The sequence below is a fragment of the Athene noctua genome, chromosome 16 (assembly GCF_965140245.1).
Source record: "Athene noctua chromosome 16, bAthNoc1.hap1.1, whole genome shotgun sequence".
NCBI lineage: Eukaryota > Metazoa > Chordata > Aves > Strigiformes > Strigidae > Athene > Athene noctua.
The window spans coordinates 5946426-5966923 of NC_134052.1; the positions used below are offsets into that span (position 1 = coordinate 5946426).

The 20498-nt window shown below is 59.6% G+C and overlaps 1 protein-coding gene across 2 annotated transcripts in view; it reads left to right on the top strand.

Annotated features, from left to right (window-relative positions):
• The first annotated feature begins 901 nt into the window (after positions 1-901).
• Positions 902-20498, top strand: part of SRC (SRC proto-oncogene, non-receptor tyrosine kinase) — a 30605-nt gene continuing 11008 nt past the window's right edge. The window contains exons 1-5 of one of the 2 annotated variants that reach the window (XM_074920635.1): positions 902-1017; positions 15181-15256; positions 19047-19296; positions 19541-19640; positions 20076-20093. In XM_074920635.1, the coding sequence (XP_074776736.1) occupies positions 19056-19296; positions 19541-19640; positions 20076-20093 (359 nt within the window). In that variant the 5' untranslated portion in view covers positions 902-1017; positions 15181-15256; positions 19047-19055. The remainder of the gene's footprint in view (positions 1018-15180; positions 15257-19046; positions 19297-19540; positions 19641-20075; positions 20094-20498) is intronic. The other variant, XM_074920636.1, reaches the window with a different exon arrangement.

Genomic DNA, 20498 nt, shown 5'->3' on the forward strand with positions numbered 1-20498 from the left:
GGGGCTGTATTAACCCCAGGACGGGGCAGATGCCCCAGCGGGGCACAGCCACCCCTGCGTGCCAGGCTGCCTCCAAAGGGCCTCGCAGCTCCCCGGAGCTCCCCAGGGAGGTTCAGGACGTGCTTTATCTTTCCCTGTGTTTCCTCAAAGCTGAAGTTTTGCTTCCTTCGGACTTCGGAGACAGGGCAACGTGGATTGCAGCCCCCTGGGATGGCGAGGTGTCCCTCCTGGGGATGGAGATGCACAGATTCAAGTACAGAATCTGACAAAAGAGCGTTTCCCCCTGCTATTCTCCAGGTGTTAGAACAATTTAATAAAGCAAAACCCCAAACCAGCCGAGTTTTGACCTCCTGAAAATCACTTTTCTGTTACCACCTCTGGCTTCCAGGTAAACACAACACGCAGCCCGGCGGCGCTCGGAGCGCTGGACTCGGGTGGGCGACCCCCCCGCCGCGGGGGAGCCCCCCCAGCCCCTCACCTCACCCGCGGGGCCGCGCAGACAGAGACGCGCCCCGGGGACCGAGGAACCGCTCCCACGCGTGTCCCCGGCGCGACCAGGCGGTTCCCCCCGCCGCGGGCCGGGGTGCGCCGGCAGAGCCCGCGGCGGGGGCGGCCACTCGCCCGCTGCGCGCCCCGCGGAGCCCGGCTGCCCGGAGCCTTCTCCCTTAAAAAAAAACACGGAGGGGAGGGGCTGCTGCTTTTTTCCCCCATCCGCCGTTTCCGGTTTGCTGCCATATTCCTCTTTTTTTTTTTTTTTTTTTTTTTTTTCCCTCCCCGTGGGTTTCCCCCCCCGCCCCGGAGAAGGGGTGAGCGGGGGCGGGCGAGGCAGCAGCGCGCCGGATCCGCGGCGCTGCGCGATGCTGCTGCCGGCGGCGGAGCCCTGAGCGCCCGGCGCGGCCCGGCCCGGTGCGGGCACCCAGCGCGGCGGCGGCGGGGGGCGGCGGCCGCGCCCCCGGCGCGGAGACAAAGCCGGGGCCGAGCGCTGGAGGCGAGCGGCGGGGCCGGCGCAGGCGGGAGGTGAGCGGGCAGCGGCCGAGGGGCCGGCGGGGGATGCCCCGCTGTGGGGTCCGGGGACGGGGGGTGACACGGGGAATGCCCCGCGGTCCGGCCGCGGGGTCCGGGCTGGGGTGGGGGGATGCCCGCGGTCCGGCCGCGGGGTGCGGCGGGAGGGGCGCCCGCCGTCGGGTGAGCTGGGTGTGGGTCGGATCGGGGTTGCTGGCGGTTTGGCGCGGAGGCTGTGGGTCCAGCCGAGGATGTCCAGGCTCCGGTGGGGCAGCGGTGGGGAAGGGGGTGTCCGGCAGCGGGGGATGCCCGCAGCCCCGTGAGCTGGCGAGGGGTCCCGACAGGGATGCTCGCCGTCTGGCTCTGGGTTTCGGTGGGGCGGCTGCGGGTCCAGCGGCGGGTGCAGGTGGTGGTGTGGGGCAGCCGTGGGTCCGGCGGGGGATGCCGCTGCCTAGCGGGGCAGAAACGGGCCCGGCCGGGGACGCTGAGGGTCCGGCGGGGCGACCGTGGGGTCCGGCGGGGCAGCCCCGCCTGCCTGCAACTCCCCTTTGTTGTGATCAGGGGCTGTGGGGGACCCCCGGGAGCGCAGGGCGGGGAGAGCCGGGCCGTATGTAGGCCAGGACATGAAATATTCATCGCCCCCCTGCTTTGATGTCTCCTGATCCGCTTCCCTTGTCGTGTTTGCTCACTGGTAATTCTGGGGCTGGTGTCCAGCCCGGGTGGGCCTGGAGGGCTGGGTCCGGCGGGCTCCTCGCTCTGCCCCTCGCCGGGGCCGGCCGGCCCCAGGCTGCCGGGGGGCTGCAGAGCCCTGGGTTGCCTGATTAAAGGCTTTACCAGCCGAGAAGTCCCCCCGTGGCAGCCTGGGCGATGCAGCCCCCGTGCGTGACTGCGAGCGGTGGCACTGGCGTGTCCCCACTGTCCCTGTCACAGCCCCCGGAGCCACGGTGGAGCATCGTGGGGTTTGCCTGAAGCCACACTGGGGTCGGGAGGGGCTTTTACCCCCGCTGGCTGCCCGGGGGGCTGCGCAGGAGCTCGGGCAGGCTGTGCTGCGTCTTGGTGTCGTTTGGGACGGGCGTGGGGGGCAGCCTGCGGGGCTGGGGCCCGCTCCCAGGGCTGTGTGCGCCGGGGACCGGGGCTGGCGGGGGGGCGGCATCTCCTGGCGCTGACCCTGGCACGGTCCTGTCTGGTGCGGAGTGTTGTCTCGGGGAGCTGCGCAGCCTCCTGCGAGACCTGCTGGAAACGAGTGGGGATCTGCCGCATCTGCCCGCGTTTTGCTGGCCCGGCACAGCACGCTCCTCCCCTGGCCCTTCCTCGCCCCGGCGGCTGCTGTGGCGTGCCAGGGCTCAGCCCCCTGGACTTGGGGCCAGGAGGGGACTCTGGTCCCAGTCCTGGTCCTGGTCCCAGTGCCATCGATGGGTAAATGTGGCAGGGAGTGGGTTGTGCTACCCTGTGTGTGCCACTGACTCACCCATCCTTCTGACTCCCCAGAGCGACACAAAGGAAGGGACATGATGTGACAGTCCAGTGCAGCCAGGGGGGTCCCCCAAGACAGGTCCCACCACCCCATGGCATGAGGAGCTGGCGGCAGTGGAGGGTGCAGAGCCTAGAGGGTTCCTGGGGGGAGCTCCTGCCTGGGGCTGGCACTGCCCATGCAGCGGGGACAGGGACAGGACAGCACGTACCTAGCAGTGCTGTATGCAAACTGAGCTGCGGGAAGGTGACAACAAAAGATTTTTTCTTCTTTCTCTCCGACTGGTGCTTCCTGGAGGAGGAGATGTATGGCAGGAGGGAGCTGGAGAGCTTTGTTGCTCTCCTCGCAGCCAAGGAAGTACCCACTGCCAGCAGTGACCTGTGCACGGGTGGGAGAACTGAGTCATAACCAACCCTCCCGAGGTCCAGCCGGTAATGGTGGGACCCTGTTTGTCCCTGCCAGGCTTGGAGAACCCCCTAGCACCAGGCAGCTGAACACACGCCCAGCTCCCCGGGCAGCACGTGTTGGTCAAACAAGGGCGGGGGACTGACAGGGCTCTCCAGGGTGGCATGAGGATGGGGCTGTGCAGGGGGACATCAGCAGTCTTGCACTTTAAAGCAATTTCCTTTTTGTTATTTCCTCTATGGAGCTGCTTCTGACACCTTTGCAGCTAGAGAGGTGGATCCTGGGCTGTCCTGTGCTAAGACAGCTGTTCTGTGCCACTTCGTACTTGCTCAGGATCCAGCCCATAGCAAAACCTGGGCCGTTCCGTGTCTCTGAGATGAGGCTGGTGTGCCGGCTCCCTGGGGAGCCGTGGCTCTGTAATCATTAGCCAGTTAGTGCCCCTTTGGCAGAGAAGGGCACCTTTGCTTGAAAGATCGAGGGTCGGTTCCTGGTTCCAAGCTTTGACCCAGGAGCAGCAGGGCAGAGGCTCCTCCAAACACCTCACCTCGGTGGCCTCACCAAAACGAAGCCCGATGGATTTTTTTTTTTTTTTTTTTTTTTTTTTTTGAGACGGAGTTATTTATGGGCTGGCGCAGCAGCAGCTAAGGGAAGTCCAATGTTCCCTGTCTCGATCGTTAGTGGCCTTGCAGTGCTCCCTGTGTGATGGAGATGCCCTAACGATAGCTCTGCCCTTTAATGACTTTGTGCCAGAGTGAGGAAAAATCATGGAGGTACCACAGGGAGGCAGAAAGGGCCGTTCCAGCCCCTGGCCAGGGAGGTGGGGAATGAGACTAAGAGTGAGCTGCTGCTCGTGGTGACTGACCTATGTGGAGGCTTTGCTGCAGAGACAACAGGCTCCTTTGCTGCCTTGGTGGCACGGAGGGGACATCAGCAGTCCTGAGGCGGGGATGGCCTTTAGCAGTGTGGGCAGCTCCCAGGAAGCAGCGTTGTTTCACCAGGATCACCGAGGTGAGGAGGGGGTGGGCCGTGGGGCTCCTGTGCCTCCAAAATCACATCTGCCTCTCCCTGCTACTGGTGCCAGGATCACGCCTGGCCTTTGAAGTCATCACAGAGCTAAAACTCTTATCTAATGAGACCTGAAGGACTTGGTCCATAATTTCTCATTTTAATAACCAGCAAATGCCTGTAACATCTTGAAAGAGAAAAGGTAGGAGCAAACAAACAGTGTGTGCTTCCTCCCAGCGTGTCTAAGGGGAGGAAAAAAACCCCTGAGCATCACTGGGACAAAGCACCATACTCCTGGCATTGCTGGGGGAAATTTGAAAGCCTATCTGAAGCGCTATTGTTTCCTGTACTGTCTATTTTGCAGCTCGGTTTCCAACTTACTCCTTTATCTCTCAGAACAATTTCCCCTCAGAGCTCACTTCTGCAGCGCTCCACGTCTTGCCCCAGAGCCCGCCTGTGTCCACCCCATTGGCCGTGGGAAACAGCCTCAGCAGACAGTGCCATGGCCCCGCGCTGCTCCATGCAGGAGAGATCCCTTTAATCCGGTGCCCGGAGAGCAGCTTGGACCTCTGGATGGAAATAACCATCCTTGCATGGCTGTTCCTGGGACAGGAGCACGGCTTGCCGCTGTTTCCAGTCCAAACTCCTCTCTTCAGCTGCCTGTAGCTGCGGGTGGTGTGGACTAACTCCCCCAGGGCTTGTGTCTTGCTGGAGTTTCCGCTCATCAGCAAAAAATATGCAGTGTGTAGCGGGGCTATTTTAAAGTGGGCCTTTTCTGAGCATAGCAATGCTTTGGTCCTTCATCTTTTAAATGGGCAGCAAGCTGTGAAGTGGTCCAGTATATTGTGTGCTTAGGAAGGAAAAAAATAATACAATTAATTGGCTGATCATGGCTACATTGGCATGGGCTGCAGTTGATGCTCAGGGGCACCCAGACCCCCAACTTGGCCCTGTGTTGGCACAGGCGACCTTGGCCCTGGCTGCAGTAGGAACTGGTGCTGCTTTGCACATGCCTCTGCACACACATGCTTTGAAAATAAAGCCCTGAAACAGATTTCAGGAACAAATGTGGTTTGAACCTGGGCCAGAAACCAGGACCTGCAAATCTGCGTCTTTGCACTGACTTCCCTGCAGGCTACGGATCTCCTGGCTGCCCTCGCTGGGGAGCAGGGAGGTGTTTGGGAGGGCTGGGGGCTGGCAGGGCTGCTGCAGGGCATCAGCTGCTGAGCAAGGCGAGGCTGGTTGTTGATTTTAATTCAGACCTTAAAGAAATCTGCTTGAGCCCCTTGGCTCCAGGTGGTCTCAGTGGAGAAACAGCATCTGTAATATGCATAGGCTGGTGTTCCGTATTGGTGGGCTCGTTTGGAGGAATTTGGGGAACAGAACTGCCCGAGCATTTAAGGCAAAAATATAAGAAAGGGGGCACATGCATAGCGAGCCTGTGCTTGCCTTGCAGCTGGGGAACTGGCAGAGGCTTGGGCAAGGCATGCAGCCTGGCACACGTGGGCCCCCACACCAGGAGGGCACCGGGGTGGCTTTGGGGCCCACAGCAAAGGGCGAGCAGCCTTGCTGGGGCAGCACCTCTGCCCACAGGTGATGCAGGAACACTTGTGGCTCAGGCTGTACTGTGCTTCCTTCCCCACGCTGCAAGTCTCGGAGGCCAGCCCAGAGTCTCCTAGCCCCATCCCATGCTTGACCTGTTGTGGTCTTGCTCCCATGACCGTGAGGTTTTGGCTGGCCCTGAGCCCGCTGTGTTAGGGCTGGGTGAATGGAGGAGAACCTGACTGCATGCTGCAAAAAATAGCTTCCACCCGGTGTAGCTGCTCCCATCCTCCGTGACAGTGTTTGGCAATCTCAGACACCAAAAACCTGCACAATGAGGGCAAAAGCTCACTGCTGCATTGCACCATCTGCCACGGGTAAGGTTAATAAGCCCAGCCTGTCCCGAGCCACATGCCCTCTTCCCATGCAGCATCCCCCTTCCCACGCCGGGCCCTGGTTTGGGGGCAGTGTGATGGGGTTGGGTCAGTGCTAGATTGGTCCTCAAAATGTCTCACCTTGGGGCACGCTTTAGCAGAAATTAGGGGGCGGAGGTGCAGCTCTGTGTCTGTGTTTCACTGCTCCACCTTGCTTCCCCACCTGGTAAGGAGCATTGCATGCCTCAGTTTCCCTCGGGAGCACCTGGGAACCTGCCACCGGAGGTTGGTGAGGCTTTACACCAAGTGTGTGCCTCAGTTTCCCCCTCCTGCCACTCCGTCACCAGCCCCAGCTGCACTGCCCTGTGCCACGCACGCCCCACGCACAAAGCTCTCCCTTAGGCAAGGCAAATACAGCCTGGTCTCCATGAAGTGCTGTCACCTTCCTCACTCACTCATCCGCAGCCTCCCAGATGGTGTTTTTGACGGCTTCCTCCCCAGACCATGGCCTGGCTGGGCACTCATTTCCCCAGCCAAAACTGGCCCTTGTGACTTGGTGGTTTTGTGATGGCAGCAGCATCAAGTGATGCCATTTGGGATTCTGGATGCTCCTAGGGTGTAAGCGTGTGCTTGGTGACTTCTGAAAAAAAAAAAAAAAGCACCACCATGAAAAAGCTGTCGGAGTCGCTCCCTGTTCGGTCAAGCCCTTTCCTTCCCCTGCCCATCGGGTGAGCGTTGGCAGGGCCTGACTGTGCTGGGGAAGGGATTGGGAAGCCTTGGCACAGCTGGGGGGGGAGCTGCCAGTGAGCACCTGCTGCACCGGGCAGGGAGGGTGTCGTGGGACGAGGAAGGGTGCACAGGTACCTGTAAGTCACTGTGACCAGGATGAGTTTCATGCTCCAACATCACGGGCAGTTGAGTTTGGAAGTGTGTGGGGTGGAAAGGCTCAGGGTGCTGGGACTGGTGTGTGTGCCTGGAGCTGGGCAAGGAGAGCAGCACGTGGGGCAGCTGCAGGCAGCTGCCTGCCCACCCCAGCTGCCTGCATGCGTGCACAGCTGTGTGTGCATGTGCATGCACGTGTGTGTACATACACTAATCTGAGCTCTTGGTGCTTTGGGATGGGGAAAGCTCTCCTGCCGTGGTCTGGGTGGGCTGTGCTGGAGCCGCCATGAGCCACAGGTGATGGAAAGCAGAGGAGATGCCCTTCATCCCTTTGTCCTTTGTCCCTTCCTCCCATCCCCGCGGGCTCTGCCCAAGGGCGAGGAGGGGGCAGCTCCGGCTCGGGGTGGTTATTTTGGGTAGGAAGGGCAGCACGAGCGAGGGCTGGAGAGATACCATGGGAGGGTACAAGGTCCACACGCGGCTCGTCCCACGCCACTGGCTGGTGTCGCACTCGGGGCTGGCCCCATCCACCTCGCCCATAGCCCGTCTCCGCTCCCCAGCACCGCTGCAGCGAGCGGTGCAGGGCCGGGAGGGGTGCGGAGCCTGGCTCTCCCCTCCAGGAGCAGCAGGGATAAAAGACACCAGCTCAGCGTTTTTCTTTGTTTTTCATCTGCTCGGGCTGTTTATAGCGAGCACCGTCTGGGCTGCACCTCCTGGCCAGCTCCTCTCCCGGCAGCTCCGGCGGAGCTGCTGAGCATCCCGCTCACCCCAGGAGCGGCTGGGGAATCTGACGCAGCTTTTTGGGTATGGAAATGCTGTCTGGGGCTGGCTGATCACCGTCTGCCCCTCAAGACCCTCCCTGGTTGTTTGCTCTGACGCATCCTGAGCGAGCTGCTTTGTTTTGGCGGTGCAGATGGGAGTGGCTGTGGGGACCAGCGTCTGTCGCCGCTCTTCCACCACCAAAGTGGGGTCTGATGGTGCTGAGACCAGAGCCACAGTCCCGGGCTGTGCCCACTGCTGTGGGAGCTGCTCCCAGTCCCATCCAGGTGAAAGTGGGAGTCGAGTGGACATTGCTGGAGGCTGGTCCTTGTCACCGAGCCTTGCTCTGCAGCCACCTGCTGCCCCCGTGGCATGTGTGCATTAGGGTTGGTGGCCCCACGGTTCCCCAGAGCACACGGCTTGCATTGCGCACGTGCTCCAGCATCCCATAGTAACCCGGGAAAATAAACTGATAATGAGCATAAATTTGCTGCATGGGATCCTGCTTTTTCGTTTGAAACTGTTCAGGGATCTGCAAAGTGGGAAATGTTGGAAATGGGTGATGGGTGACCCTTGGCCTCTGCTTGGCTTCTTCATACCCTCCCGTTGCAGTGAACCCCGGCTCGTGTCGTGCCGAGTCCCTGTGGCTTCCAGCCGGGAGCAAGGCGATGCCCAGCCCCACGGGGTTTGTGTTGAGGATGCACATACCCGCCCTGCATTTTCCCTTGTTTACCAGCAAGTGTTTCAGTTCCTGTTCTGTGTCAGGAGGGTTGCTGGGAGGTTTTCTGCCATGGGGGTCCTGCAGGACCCCTCTGCAGGGCCGGTGGGGCTGCAGCTCCAGCCCCTGAGGGCTGGTGGAGCCCCGGGGAGCTCCTCTCCTCACTGGACTGGATGGGCTGGTTTCTCTGAAAGTGGAAATGTTTTAGCAGTGACGCCAGCGTGGCCAGGGGTGGTTGTAACTTGCTCAGATCCGGAGCTTTTCTGCCTCCTGCGTGTTCCTTGCCCCCTTCCTCCCACAGGCCTGGAGGTTTGCCGCATGCCTGCACTGCTGTCCTCACCTGGGGGGGTGAGATTGCTGCGGCTCTCTGGGTGCTGTTGGGTGCGGCAGCCCTCGAGCCGGGGCACGCACAGGTGGCAGCAACATTTTGGCTGGATCTGAGGCACCCGTGAGTCACATCAGCCTCTCACTGCCACCTGCCCCTTCCCCAGGAGCCGGGCACAGGGTGGGCTGGGTGCTGCACCACGGCCATCCCCAGAGAGCACCCAGGGCAGATGTCCCTTTACAGAAAGCAGAAGCAAACTCCATTTCCTGGAGCCTGAGGCTGGCGGCACTGGGAGAGGTGCTGCAGAAATGGGGAACAGAAATCCTCCCTCTTCCTTGAGAGGTCAACTTGTGTCACAGTGTCCCCATCTCCCCCCTCCAGCAGGGCTGGCCCCTCAGCCTGGTGCTTTGCCTGGAAGACAGAACAGTGTTAATGTGATGGGCCATGGGAAGCTGGGGAATTGGGTGGGAGCACGTGGATGCCAGCATGCCTAGGGGCTTGTATTAAAAATGTACATTTAGGGGGGGCATTGAACCCCCAGTGCTGAGCTGGAGGGCTGTTTTGGGGAAGCATCACCCTGTGGCTCCAGGCAATCCCAGTGGCTGGGGAGCTCCAGCTCCTAGTACTGGCCCAGCTCGACATCGGTGCTCCCCGGCCCCGCAGGCACTCCTGCCCTTGGAAGCATTTCCTTTCTGTTTCATTCTCCCGTACTTGGCAGGAAGAGAGCGGTGCCCTCATCACCTGCTTGGGAGAAGCCGGCTTCAGGTTAACACAGGCCAAAGGCTTTGTATGCCCTTGGAAAGCATTTGCTGGAGCTGGTTAGGCAATTCCTGGCTTTGGCTGGTGTCCTGGTGGGAATTCTGGGAGCACAGGCTGAGTCGGGCTGGGTGGCACTGGTAGGCATCATCCCTGCTCCGATGCGGAGCGGTGCCAGCGAGGTCGGGCTGCACGGCACCCGGCCGGCTTTGAGCATCTCCTGCTGGAGATCCCACCACCTCTCCAGCCCTGTTCCTGTACTGGACCACCCTTGTGTTGAGAAAGCTTTTTTTTTCCCATCTCTAATTGTCAGGATGCTCTTGCAGTGCAGAAGGGGATGGGGGATGTGAGGTGCTCCCCTCACCCCCATGGCTCCCCTTTCTTCTGTGTGTGCAAGCAGCAGGCTTGGGCTGGGTTTTCAGGACCTGTGTGTATGCTCTCCATCCCAAAGCTCTCCCAAAGTGCTTGTGCTTGGATAACAGGGACAGCAGGGGCTCCAGGACCCTTCAGTCGACTTTTGTTTCCTCCCTGACCCCAAATGCTTTCTAACAGCACCCTGAACCTGGGGGGTCTCACTTGGACCAGAGCGTGGGGCTGGCAGAGCTGCGAGAGCCCTGTTTTTTGGGGTGGCTTTGTTGCTGCATGGGGGTGAGAAGGGGTGATGGGGCACCTCCCTTGTTGCAGCAGCAGCTCCCTGTGCAGCCCTTTGCAAGGGGCTGCAGTTCCCAGCACCCACCCACCACACAGCAGGGCTCCGTGGGGGATGCTGGGGAGTGCTGTGCCAGGAGCTCCCACAAGCTTTTCTCAGTCGTGTGCTGGTCAGGAAGGGTGGCTGCCAGCTCCCCCCAGAGCCCTCCATGCCACTTAGTGATGTACATTAAAATCCCACTGCCTCGGTGGAAGCTTTGAGTGCACACAGCTTTGCCTGCTCCCAGGGACCTGGTGAGTGGGGCTCTGGGTGAGCATCGCCGTGGGTCAGCCCGGGATTCCCACATCCCCACACCAGGGGATCTGAAGACGTGGCCCCATCGGTACCCAGGTCTGCTGCAGTGCGGTGATGGGGATGTGACACAGCATGGCAATGGCCACCTTCCCTTCTCCCATCCCTTGGGGGAGAAAAAGGCTTAAAACCGAGCGCTCAGCAGCTTGGCACCAAGCAGCACAACTCGCCACACGTCCCTCTCGCTCCAGGCAGCCGCTTGCGTTATTTCAGGGAGATAAAGCTTGTGACTTTCTTGCCGGTCTTACACAAGATGATGCATGTGGGGTGCCCACTGTCCTCACCCGGCTTCGGGGTGCTGCGGGGGGCACTGCCTGCAGCTGTGTGCAGCCGCTGGTGTTGGCAGAGCTGCTGCCCATCGCCCCGGCCAGCCAAAATCTGCCTGTCACAAGGGGCCAGCCCCGCAATGGTGGGGAGAGCTCGAGGTCCCTGCACAGCTCCCTGTGTGTGTGTTTGGTGTTTCCCAGTGTCTTGGCCAGATTACCATCCAGATCCTGCTTTTGGGGTTCTCAGGGGTTTGTTTTGGTCTTCTAAACTCCCTGTTTTGTCAAATCTTTTTGGAGGCATTTTGCATTGCTCTGGACCACGACTCTCCCCCATGCTTGGGGGGATAAATTTGGATGGCAGATTTAATTATCCTTTCCCCTTTTGTGACCCACTGGCCCCTGCTAGCTTGGGCTGTGGAGCTTTAATTAAGATGGTTTTAAATTTAACGGGAGTTGACAGGGTCAGATGGGAGGGACTGGGACTTACATATGTGGGGAGTGTGGAGCCAGGCCCCTGCACAGCAGCCGTGCTGCCCCTCCCGTCTCCTCTGCCAGTGATTCCTGTCATCTGGGAGAGTGTTCTGTCAGCTCGGGGGGATGGGGTGCCTTAACTCATGTGCCTTCGACATGCAGTCGCTGGGCAAAGTGGGGGTCTTGGGCAGACATGGGGGCAGCTGCCTGTGGCTTCCCTGGTCCCTGAACTGGAGGTGAGAGATGAAGTGAGCATCTGTGCATCTCTCCTTCTCCTTTAGGAATCAGTGCAGGTGAGAAACAAGTGTCCTTGAAGAGGAGAAGGGCTGGAGGCGCAACCCGGGCCCTCACAGCGTCAGCCAGGCAGGGAGAGGGTCTGCAGCTTCAAACTGGTTTGTGGGGCCAGGGAAGCAGCTCCCCATTATTCACCAGCCCTTGGGACTCATTGCAGCAGGGCTGGTCCCAGCCTAGCAGAGACGTGCCTCGATGTTTTCCCCTTGTACCGAGCAAAGCCTGCTATCATGGGACAGGGGACAGGAATCGCTTTTTCCATGGGGAACAGGGTGACCTGCTGTATTTGGGTGTCAGGAGGCAATGGTGGGCTGAGCTGGGGGCTGTGCTGCTGTTACAGCTGTGATGTTTGCCATGGGAAAAGGCAAAACTCCATTAGCATCCCCTGGGACCAAGGGGGAAACCACTGTGAGCGTGTCTGGGGCTGCTTTTCCTACCAAAATGTGGGGAGGGAGCAGGGGGCGATGCAGGGAGAGGGACAGGCTGTGGGCTGTTCAGGTACCACCTCGCAGTGGTTACGGCAGCACCGACCAAGCAGTAATTCGTCACCCGTGGCAGTGCTGGGGTGCTGACCCCGCTGTCTGGGTGCCGCTGTCGCAGGGGCAGCGCTGCCGCCTCTTTGTGCTGCCTGTGCAGGGGGATGCAGGGGATGGCCAGGTGCCCTTCGGCTCTCGGCTGCCTGCCTGCCTGCCTCCAACCTGGGATCTGGCTTTAACAACACATCTCGCAGGCAGCTTCTGTTTGTTCTGCACAGATCTGCCCCAGCTGGACCCCGGTTCTGCTGGGAGGGAGCCGGTTCTGCGCAAAGGGGTATGGAGTGGGCTGGGGTGGGTTTGGGATCGCTGCTCTCTGCTCCTTCCCATCCCCAGTGCTTGCTGCTGTGGGCTGGGTGCTGTGAGGCTGCTTTGTCTCGCCCTCCGTCCTGCACGCTTCATTTTTCAGTCTGGTGTGAGACAGTTGCAGTTATTAATCTCACTGGGGCTTTGCAAGCCAGGGACGTGGCTTGGCTCCCTCCGGCAGCGGGTGGGTGCTGGTGACCCAGCCCTTCGCCCACCTTTCCCCCAACACCCTCCCCATCCCCTTTGCTGGAGGTGCCCCTCAGCACCCACCCTCCTCCTGAGCAGCCCCAAGGACAGGTCTTGTTTTGCTGGAGATGTGTCTCTCCCCACAGCTTGGTGTCTGGTGTTGGGCCCCAGCCTGTCGCGGCATTTCCCAAGGTTTCTGCTTCTGCCTTGCAGAAGCCGTACTGCCGTGTTTTGTCTGCTCCCAATCAGTGTCTTTTGTTAGTGTCTTTGAAAAGAAGATAAGATCGCTTCCCCCTTCGCCAGCCCTGCTATCAGCCTGGCGTTACCACGGCCATTGTATCCTTGGGTGATCGGGGAGCAGCGGAAAACAGCCGGAGCGGGACCTGTTGGAGAGCAGCAGTTCCCCTCGCTGTTGTCTTTCCAAGAGCATCTCTGCCGTGGGGAGGTAGGGCAGTGGGTCGAGCCTTTTCTCACATCCCAACTTGCCAGTTAGTTTGGGGGGGTAGAAACCGCGGGGACGCGGGTCAGAGGGGCAGGAATGCTGGGCAGGTCGGGCGGCATTTCCAGCGCCGGTGGGGGAGGACAGGGGTGCCGCTGTCTTGTGTGCCATGATTTGATCTGAGCTGAGTTGTGCAGCTGAGTGTGCTTCATTTTTAATTGCTTTTGGAGAGAGGAGGGTGGGGGTGGCTTCTTGCTGGGGCAGGTTATGCGGAGGGGCTCAGCCCTGGTGCTCTCTCCTCTGGCTGCGGCTCAGCCCAGCCGCTGCCTGGGGGCGTCTGGGGGGGGCAGGGAGACCCTGAATACAGAACCCAGCAGCGCATGGGGATGGCAGTGCTGGAGGGTGCTTGAGCCCAGCCGTGGCCATGCTGGCAATGTGCTGGCTGGGATCACAGCCCTGCTACAGGGCAGAAAGCAGGGCTGTGCCAGGCTTCTGCCAGAGCAGATGCTTTCAGCCACCAAATACCCAAATCTGGGAGCGTGAGGGATGTACGTGCATCCGTCTGCCTGGCAGCCACACAGGGACCTGTCCCTTCCCCTTCAGAGGACCTTGCACCTCGCCACCCCAGCGTGTGGCTGACCCCAGGCTGAGGCATATTTGGGTTTCCCTGGTGGTTTTTTTGGTCCTATTTTATCTAAGCATGGCTGTGGCCTCGCAGCATGTGCCCGGGAACCCAAGTGGCACAGTGTGCATGGGCGGCAGGGACACGGGCACCACGTGTGTACACGGCGCAGCCTTATTTGTATGTGCTGCAGCCTGGAGTTGAGACTGCAGCTTCCCCCACCTTCCATCCCGCTGTGCAATTATTGCTGGTGAATATTAGTCAAGTACAAATTACAAACCATTCAAAATCTTAAAGAGCTGTCAATCAGCTGCTGCTTATTATCCTAATCAAATGCACTAAAAATAGTGACAAAACTTATTACCAGGAGGAAGGGGAGGCCATCAAAATAAACCTGCAGTGTGGCACATCCCCTGCGTGGCAGCCACTGCCCCAGGCGCCCACCCAGCAAGAGGGACATGGGGCGGCTGCCCAGCATTACACTGACCCCACAGAGGTTTGCTTGGTGGTTTCCACCATCATGCCACGGTGTTTGCAACGTATCAAGCCTGGTGTGCACCCCATGGGGCCGTGCGCCGTGGTGCAGGTAATGCATGGGCTGAGCAGGTCAGGTCGAGGCAGCTGGGGCAGAGGAGGCTGTGATGGCAGCAGCTGGAAGGAGACTGGGGTAGCAGCAGCTTTTTCCTTTCTTGCCATCTCTGTCTGAGCCCTCTCCTCACTACACCTTCGTGACTGAAGGCCCTTGGGTGAAGGCAGGAGGCTGTGCCTGGTCTGACTTCCAGGCTTGCTGCCAGCCAGGTTAGATGCCAGGGCAGCAAAAAGCTGCCCACCATGTCCCCATCTGTCTGGAATGTTTCCCCTGGATGAGAGTAAAACCTGGGCTCCAGCCAGGACAGGAACCTGTTGGGATGCTGGTTGGGGCTGTGAAGCTGGGGGTGCTGCAGGGGCTGAATCCTCCAGGCAAGCGGGAGTCACTCGGGGGCTGCTGAAGCCTCTGCCCAGCACCGAGTGAGCAGGGCTGGCTGGAGAGAGATTTCCTTTTCCGTATGAGAGAGGGGAGAAGGGGCAATTCCTGCAGAATCTGGGGCTGAGAGCAGGTGGCAGAGCCAGGCAAGTGACTGCTCTGGCTCTGTAGGACCCTGCCTTGCTCTGCTTTTGTCCCAAAGCCACCATTTTGTCCCTGAGCCACTGCTGCTGACAGGTGTCGCCCCATCATGTTCACTTGGGACAGGAAACTCTCCTTTTTGAAAATTTGGCTAAAGCATGCTTTTCTAGTTGAGTCAGGGCTTGAGCAGCACAAGGTGGTCCCATGCCTTGTGCATGGTTCATGCCATAGCACATCTGTGCTGCTGGGGTTGGTGACTCTCATCCCAAGGGACAAGGTCCTTGGTTGGTGGCCAACCCTCCCAGCCACTGGTCCCGGCCATCCGGAGGTGGAGCGGCAGGGTTTGTAAAACACTGCTGTGTCCAGAGGAAAGTGGCTCTACTTCTCCCCTGAAAAAATGCCTCGGCGGGCTGGGGGTGCCTGTGCTCCCCTCTCGCCCTGCGACATTGCTCGGGGCAGCTCCAGCCACCTCCTCTCCCATCCCCGGGTGGGTTTGATGAAGTAGAGCAGAGAATCGTCCCCTCTTCACACATGAGAGATCAGAGCAAGTGGGTGTGAGCTGCCGGCCCCGCGCTGGAGGGATGGCGAGGAGGAGGAGGAGGAGGAGGAAGAAGAAGGCAGTGGCAGCCCTGGGCACCAGACCGTGGCACGGGGGGAGAGGGCGGCGGGGTGCGGGGACGGCGGCGGCTGCCGCGAGTGCTGACGTCCCCTCTGTCTCGCAGGCTGCAGCGGGAGCTGAGCTGACTTCGCCGGCGGCCCCTCCCCACCCCGCAGTGAGGCTGTAGCCAGAAAGCACTGGTAAGGCATCTCTGACGGCCCGGGGAGGGGGGACCAGGCTGCTTTGCTGAATGAACCCACCTGGGAAAAGGGAAACCCCTCCAGCCCCATGGCGGGGCTCAGGTCTGGGGTATTGGGTGCTCTGCAACAGCCGGATTTGTCCCTTGAGCGTCCCTGGGTGGGTAGGGTGCTGGGCGCAGGAGCAAAAGGCAGAGCCCTCCCTTAGTCCTTCTCACCCCCGGGTGCTCCCCGCGGCGTGGCTGGTGCGTGGGGGCAGAGCTGAGGCCTCGCAACTCAGCACCACGGTGGTTTGCGATGTGGTTTGCGATGTGCCGCCAGCACTGACCCCGGGGAGCGGAAAGCAGGGGAGTTCCTGCAGGCTGCGACGTGCCCGGGGTGCTAATCCCCGCCGCAGGAAAGCTGCCTCCATACGCCGCCTCGCATCACTCAGAGGCGAGCGCCAAGAACACTGGCCACGCTCCAGCCCGCCGCTGCTGCCGCGCAGACCGCGGGAGGGGAAGCCCTGCCGAAAGCCAAGGCACCGGCTGGGCTGGGGAGCAGCGCTGAGCCCCCCATCCCACCCCAGCGCTGTCGGCTGCAAAAAGCACGGGAGCAGGGAAATACGCTGCCAGGCATGAGCCCTGGCTGGATGTTGGTGGCTCTGAGCATGCCTGCAGCCTGTTACACGTAGAAATACCGTACTTTAGACATAAATACAGCATAGCTGCTGGCAGGGGGTATTTTTTGCGATCTGGCCACTGTGATGCTCTCCTACAGCTCCCAGTGATGCTGCTGGGGTGTGCTGGGAGCTGGCATGGCCAGACAGTGGGTTCACCCCCTTCCTTCTCTGCCCCTTGGCTCTGGAGGCAGGGGGGTCTCTCCCCACTGGTGGGGCTGGTGCATGGCCCCTCTTCCCCCAGGGACCTGAGTGCACAGCACATTCCTGCTGTCATTAATAACTCCTCTGCCAGGGTCTTGCACAACTCCCTGCCTCCTCCCGGGGGGAATTTACACCCTTTCCTCGCTGGCAGCCATGGCAGCAATGCAGGGTGGTGGGGGATTTCTCAGGGTTCCCTCTCCTCCCTGGGGGCAGGTGGGGAACATCTTCCCTGGGGCAGCTGCAGAGCTAAAGCCGCATGGTCACGTTGGCTGAGTTACCTGGGGCTCAGAGTGGGGATGTTGTGATTGCCAGCTTTGGGGTTGCCAGCCTACATTTTGCACTAGCCAAATCGCAGCAAGTGTGTGCGGGTATTGAGGTGCAAAGCTGGAGAGCTTGGAGCAGGGCTTGCTGTGCTGCAGCCCCTTCCCCAGGGGACCGCAGGCTCGTGCCTCTTCCTTCTCCTGCTCCACTCCCATCTTCAGCTCCTGCAGCCAAAGCTGTGATGGCTGGATCAGGCCCTGTCAGAGCAGCACGTCCTGGTGACCAGCACAGACCCAGCAAAGCCCTTGCCAAGGAGGGTCAGTGCCCAGGCGCGAGCTGGGAGCTTGCGATGTGTGCCGGAGAGCTCTCCCTCCCCCAAAACACGGCGCAAGGAGGGATGAATTCACAGTCCGTGGCATTCCCAGTCAGGACATGCCCGGGAGTTGCATGTTTTGTGCCCGCAGGCTGATGGGTGTCAAGGCAAGGAACCCCCCTGCTTTGGAGATACTGGGGAAGTGCCTGGGAGTTCCACTCTCCCCTTTCTGTGCTTCGCTTCTGGCATATTGATTGTTTTACACTAATTTTTCTCAGTGCACTGATAAAATCAGTTGCCGACCCAGGCTGGCAGCCCCATGGGGTGTGCTTGGGGGAACACTGTGTCCCCAAAGTACTGATAAATCTGCCTCCCCAGCTGGGGTGTTTTCCTGCCTGGGGAAGTGCTGCTTCCAGGGGAAACTCTGAGCAGCTGCGCCCCTGGCTCACGGTCGCGTGGGCAGTCACAAGCCACATGGTCACAGCCCCGCTGTGCCCCCACTTTCCTCCCTGTGCTCTTGCTGCCACCCCAGGAGTGCCAGCGGGTGCCGGAGCCCGGGTGGAGGTGAGAGAAGGGCTGGTGTGGGATGGGGAGGTTCACTTTCCTTAGTGGTGGGGGTTTTTTCTTGTCGTTTCTAAGGTCCTGCTTTCCCCCGCAGTTCTGCTTTAGTATCTTCTGCACCAAGCTTTTAAAAGTGCATTTATTTATGGGACAGACCATGACCACCCTCCCCTTCACCGTGGGATCTGCCTCTGGATTGCCAACAGCGATGATTTGCAACTGCAGAGTTTATATTTGACCTTACTTTGCTCTGAGGCCCCCAAAGCCCAGCACAGATATGCGTGGGCCAAGTCCTGTGGCAGATAGAGGCATCGGTCCCTCCTCGTTGCCTGCATACGTAGGAGGAAGAACGGCTCTGCTCCCTGCTGGAGTGGCTCCTGTAGCCATACCCAGTCTGAAAAATCAGTTTATTCAGATTCCCAAACCCTGTCACGGTTTGATCCAACCAGCACGGTTGCAGCTGAAACAAACCTGTGTGCAAGTGGGACGGGGGATGCTGCTGGTCCTCTGTGCAGTTTGGGAGCTGGAAAACAGTAGATGGAAAATGGTAGATGGATGTTAAGTCTTTTGAAAGATAAGCCCTGATGTCAGGCAAAGCCCTCACTGTGGGGAGGGGAGGTGGGAGGGGGGCAGAGCTTGTGCCTGGCACCCCTAAACTTCCCCATGGCTGGAGCTGGGGGGCTCTGCCCTGCCGACGCTGGGGCTGTTCAGGCTGCTGGAGCTGCCCTGTGGCTCTGGCCCTGCTCGTGGGGGCTTGGCTCAAGTTTCTCTCAAAACATGGGTGAGAAAAACCATCTGTTGGGTGAGGCTGAGCCCTCGGCAAAGCCTTGTGGGTGGCTGCATCCAGATCCACACCCTGTGAGCAGCGGCTGTCTCTTCTGCTCCTTCCCTGCTTGTTTTTTCTCACCAGAGATACTCTTCCTGGTTGTCTCCACCTCCCTTTTCACTCCTGCCATGCATGATCTAGCCTAAATATTTCCTTCCATAGCTTCAGGACACTGCTGGGTATCCTGCCATCTTTGGAGACTACAAATAATTCCCTTCCTTCATTTATATCATTACCTTGAAGGTATTTATAGAGCATGATCTTGAGTGGAAAGGAAGGCATGACTATATATAAAGCCAGGATCCCTTGGTCATTCGCCGCTAACTGCCTGAAACTGCTCCTGATTTAAACTTTTTTCCTGTTTGCTGCACGTTTTGGACTTCACAGGAACATCCTCAGCATTTAATTCCCTGTCCCGAGCAAGCAGAACTATGCAGCTATGGGTTCTCTAAATTTCTGCCATTGGAGGAATCCAAACTTGTGAATATTTGTCTGGGTCTTGTCTTCTCCTGTCCATACCCTGGTAGAAACCCTCGTGTAGGAGGAAACTTGACTGTGTAGGGGCCTGAACTACATCCCACAGTGAGCGCCTGGCCCCGGGGCATCTGCAGCCACTCTCCTGAGCACCAGTCCAGGCTCCGTGCTCAACATCCTCACCCCACAATCCCGCGGGTGAGGATGCTTCCCTCCGCTCCCACTGCACGCCCTGGCAGCTCTCCCCCCGCATCTCTCTGGCTGTGACGGCCACGCAGGAGGTGGCTCAGCGTTAATGAGGGGCAGTGCTGTCCCAGGGCAAGGACAGGATGGCCAGACTTTCTGGCAGCTGAAGCTTGAACAGACTCCAGAGGTTGTTTTGTTTCCTAGTAGGCAGACTTGTGTAAGCCCTTGGAGGCAGCTTAACAATAATAATAATAATAATAATTAAAAAAATAATAATAATAGAAGCCCTCTGTGTACCTGTCTCCTGCAGCCCAGGACCATGGGGAGCAGCAAGAGCAAGCCCAAAGACCCCAGCCAGCGCCGACGCAGCCTGGAGCCCACAGACAACACCCACCACGGGGGCTACCCAGCCTCGCAGACGCCCAGCAAGGCGGCTGCTCCTGACGCCCATCGCACCCCCAGCCGCTCCTTCGGGACCATGGCTGCCGAGTCCAAGCTCTTTGGAGGCTTCAACACCTCCGACACGGTCACCTCACCGCAGCGTGCCGGGGCACTGGCTGGTCCGTGTGGGCTGGGGCTTGGCGGGGCAGGGAGGGGTCTTTGTGGGTTTCATTCCAGCTGCTTCTTGTGGTGATGGGGTCTCCTGCTTCTGAGGCACTCTGGTTTTGAGCTAGAGGAGGAGCAGATCAGTGTCTTATCGTCTGGCGGGAGGACGGTGGGAGAGGAGGGTCGCAGCGAGGTTGCCCAGCACTGTGCTGTGGCAGTGCCCGTGGCTGTGCCTGGCCTGAGCGCTCTCTGTTGCAGGTGGAGTCACCACCTTCGTGGCCCTCTACGACTACGAGTCCCGGACCGAAACAGACTTGTCCTTCAAGAAAGGAGAGCGCCTGCAAATCGTTAACAACACGTGAGTGTCCCTGTCCCTGCAGCCAGGCCCACATGGGTGAGCTGCCACCGTTGTCCCTCTGCAGAGCCCCTGAGCCCAGCCCCGGCAGGGCCAGCTCTCCCCGGTGATGGGTGTTCGAAGAGGGATGCACCAAAACTCGCACGGATGCAATGACTTGTCCGGGGACATCAGCGTTGCAGGCGATCACTTGCCTGCCCCCATGCCCTCCCAGCCCTGCTGCTGGTCACTGTTGCCCTGCAGCCTTGTCACCAAGCCACCTCCTCTGCTTGCTGCAGCGTGGGCTGCGTCCCTGCCGGTCCCCTGTCCCCATCAGCGCTCAGCTCCCTCTCGTTTGCCTGGACACATCTCAGCTTTCCCTTGTGCTTTCTCGGTGCCTCTGATCTCAGCTTCTCTCTTGACTCTTTTTTCTCTCCTCTGTGCCATGCTGTCATTTAGAAGAAAAGTGGACGTCAGGTGTGTATTCCAGATTATTACTATTATTATTAAATGGCAAAAGCCTGTCTGCTGCCCATGTTAGGGTAAGGTTGGGTGGAGCAGGGCTGGGAGATGTTCCCCAGTGGTTTTGTGTTTGCCCAATGGTTTGTCTTCCCTGAGCGACTGGGACAGAGCAGGGGAGTCCCTTCCCATGCCAGGAAACTTCTCCATCCACAGCTGTGTCTGCACCCAGGAGCTCTGAACCTGGCCTGCTTTCCTAATCTATGCCTGGCATCTCTCTGCAGTCCTTTTTCACTTGGCTCTCAGCTTCCTCCTGGCCTTTTTTGCATTTATTTTTACATCTTTTAATTTTATTTTTATTTTTTGTGTGTGGCTCAGGGGACTCAAGCACTTCCCTAGGGGTCTGACTCCCTCTTGTTTAAT